Source organism: Entamoeba histolytica, genomic scaffold, assembly GCF_000208925.1.
Source record: "Entamoeba histolytica HM-1:IMSS scf_1104750517357 genomic scaffold, whole genome shotgun sequence".
Classification (NCBI taxonomy): domain Eukaryota; phylum Evosea; order Mastigamoebida; family Endamoebidae; genus Entamoeba; species Entamoeba histolytica.
Window position 1 is genome coordinate 4,597 of NW_001914999.1, and position 3,083 is coordinate 7,679.

The 3,083-nt window shown below is 23.5% G+C and overlaps 2 protein-coding genes across 2 annotated transcripts in view; one reads left to right on the plus strand and one right to left on the minus strand.

Moving 5' to 3' along the window:
- Nucleotides 1–197: 197 nt before the first annotated feature.
- Nucleotides 198–551, plus strand: EHI_070440 (uncharacterized protein; the record flags this gene model as incomplete). The annotated part of the gene is made up of 1 exon (XM_001913837.1): nucleotides 198–551. The coding sequence occupies one exon, from the start codon at nucleotides 198–200 to the stop codon at nucleotides 549–551; it is 354 nt and encodes a 117-aa protein (XP_001913872.1).
- A 2,023-nt stretch (nucleotides 552–2,574) lies between these two features.
- EHI_070450 (heat shock protein70, mitochondrial, putative) overlaps nucleotides 2,575–3,083 on the minus strand; it is a gene marked incomplete at both ends in the record, with an annotated part of 967 nt that continues 458 nt past the window's right edge. The window contains one exon of the mRNA XM_001913838.1: nucleotides 2,575–3,077. Within this exon, the coding sequence (XP_001913873.1) occupies nucleotides 2,575–3,077 (503 nt within the window). The remainder of the gene's footprint in view (nucleotides 3,078–3,083) is intronic.

Genomic DNA, 3,083 nt, shown 5'->3' on the forward strand with positions numbered 1-3,083 from the left:
AAAAGAAGATATAAAGAATTATCGGAAATACAATACCAATAGAAGTTAATTCACTTGGAGAATATTGTTTTTATGGATTAAAATCCATTAATATTCCATCAACAATTAGTAAAATAGGAAATAACAATTTTAGTAATAAATTATTAACATCAATCACAGTTGATAACTTGAAATTTATAAGTAAAGAAAGAATATTTATGAATGAACCAGCATTATTAAGTATTCAAACTCCACGTGATATACAACAAATAAACAAGAAAAAAGTAATACGAAGAAATATTAATGAATTTATAATACCAACAAGTGTAACTAAATTAACAGATGAGTGTTTTAAAGAATGTTATTCATTAACATCATTTAACATTCCTACAACAGTAAATGAATTAGGAAGTTATTGTTTTTATGGATGTTCATCATTAAAATCAATTGTTATTCCATCAACAGTTAGTATAATAGGAGATGAATGTTTTAAAGGATGTTCATCATTAACATCAGTTACTAAAACACTAAAAGAATCGAATGAAGAAAATACAAAATGTGTTTTAGTGTAACAGATAATTGAATCAACTACCATTTTTATATTTCAATATATTCTTCTTTTAACTCTTCTATTTTATTATGAATGTTGATTATTTATTCATGTTTAATTATTACCATTTCGACTTTAATACCTCTCTTATTTCTATAAAGTAAATTTCATTTAAGAAAATTATTCTACGAGTTGAATTTATTACAGTAATGATTGAATTGTTTAGTTTCTCATTAAGTAATGTTATTAAATGAACAGTGTAATTAATGTTGTTATTATCTGTTGTTTCATATAATAATTTAAACATCAAGAAACTATTAAATGATTTGAGTTGAACATTACCACAAAGTACATGCTTCATTATTTAGTTACAATTTTCTTGAATAAAACTAGTAATTTAAGACACATTCAACATAACCAAATAAATAATTCATTACAAATTGAATTATCTTCAATCACTTTGAATTTACCTTAATAACATTATAGAGATATATGAAATAACAAAAGAGTATTAGAAGTAACTAAAAGTTATGTAATGATAAAAAGAAACACACAACCAAATAATATTAATTATAAATGTGTATTATATAAAAATTCAAAGAATATAATGAATAAGAAATATATATTAATTTATATAAATTGATATTTTGAATAAAGAATAAAGTATTTTATGTTAATGATAATTAAATGTCAGTATCATATAAACATATTATAAATTTGTATAATTTATTAGAATAGTTTATACAAGAAATATAGTTTCAAATTTATTGAATAAAATAAGTGTTATGTAAGTTTGAATGTGGTGTAATTTCATTGACTAATTCAAAAGTATTTACAGCTAAATTCAATAAGTTTTGTTTTCTTTGGTATTCTCTTAGTATTTCAGATAAATATCATCAAGACAACATTCAACAAAATGATATGTCATTATTAAAAATAATAATAAACAAAATTAATGAAAATAAACAAAGATAACAGAATGAAACAATGAAACTTTATTGGTGTTTCATTATCTTTGTTATTGTTTTACATTAAAATAATTCATAACACTAATGAGAATGAACTGAATAAATTATATGATTCTTTTGTTCAAAACACTTCATTAATCTTTGTAAAACATCACAAAATCAGCAAATATTCTTCAACTTTTAATAAAAACATAATGAATTAGTATTTACACACTATCACTCAATACTTTCACGACTTTCAAGTAAACAGAAGTTTGTATTACCAAAACAAAAGCTTTTACTTTTTCATTGACTCTTATTCTATAAGTTCTACTCCACAATTCATACAAAACTTTCTACTGTGTTATGCATTTGTCATGAAAATAAAGAATACCATCACAATCCTCACAACTATATTTTGTCACTATCATTACAACCACATACATTACATTATAACACGTTTTCAGAAAATATTTATGTTATAATGATGTTCATCACAACATATCAATATCTATAATTTTTACTGCTTATTTTCATAATAAATATTGATGCTATGAACAATAAGTGAAAATAGAATATGAAATAAAGTATAAATCAATCAACTAATCATTGTGTTGTTTATTCACTTACGATAATTAGTAATATGAATTGATAATGAATAAACAGAAATAAACTCAACACCATTGAATATTCATTCTAAAAGAATATAAACTATAAAACTCATGTAAAGACAAAAAGAGATAACAACTCTAACATATGAACAAATAGTTATAGAGAACGACACAACAGAACAAGCAGAAGTCAATGACAAAAGATTAAATAGCTGTGTATATATCAACAATGAAATAAGCAAAACACATGAATTGAATTAGATGAAAGAAGAGAAAATGAAATAAAACCAAAGAATAGAATAACTATGAAAGATGTTATTTAAAAAATACATCAACAATTCATGTATTTCATGTAAAAAGTAAGTAGTGTATAACTAAAAACTTGAATAATAATAACAAATATAACTGATATTTGATGAATGAGATGAAAATAAAGATAAATAATACTGAAAATTAAAACAAATCATAATAAGAAGATAGAAGTTAATTAATTATATAATTTAGCAGAAGAATTTGATGTTTCTTCTCCTAATTGTTCAATCAATCTTTTAATTTCATTTTCATCTTCTGATGTAATAACCTTTTTGGATTGATTAATAACTCTTTCTAATTCACGTGTTTCAATCTTTTTCTTTAATAACTCTTTTTGAATGTCTTCTGCACTCTCTATCATTTCTTTTAATCGTTGTCTGTGAAGAAGTAATTGCTCTTTTCTCTTGTCTTCTGCAGCATGTTCTTCTCCTTCCTTAACTAGTCGATTGATTTCTTCTTCATTCAATCCACCATTACTTTTGACTTGAATCCCTGTTTTCTTTCCTGTTCCTTTGTCAAGTGCAGAGACTTTTACTATTCCATTGACATCAATGTCAAATGTAACTTCAATTTTTGCTACTCCCTTCTTTGCTGGTGGAATTCCAACCAATTTAAATTCTCCTAACTTTTTATTCTTTCTTGTAACTCTACGTTCTCCTTGAAACACTTTAATATCTACTTCTT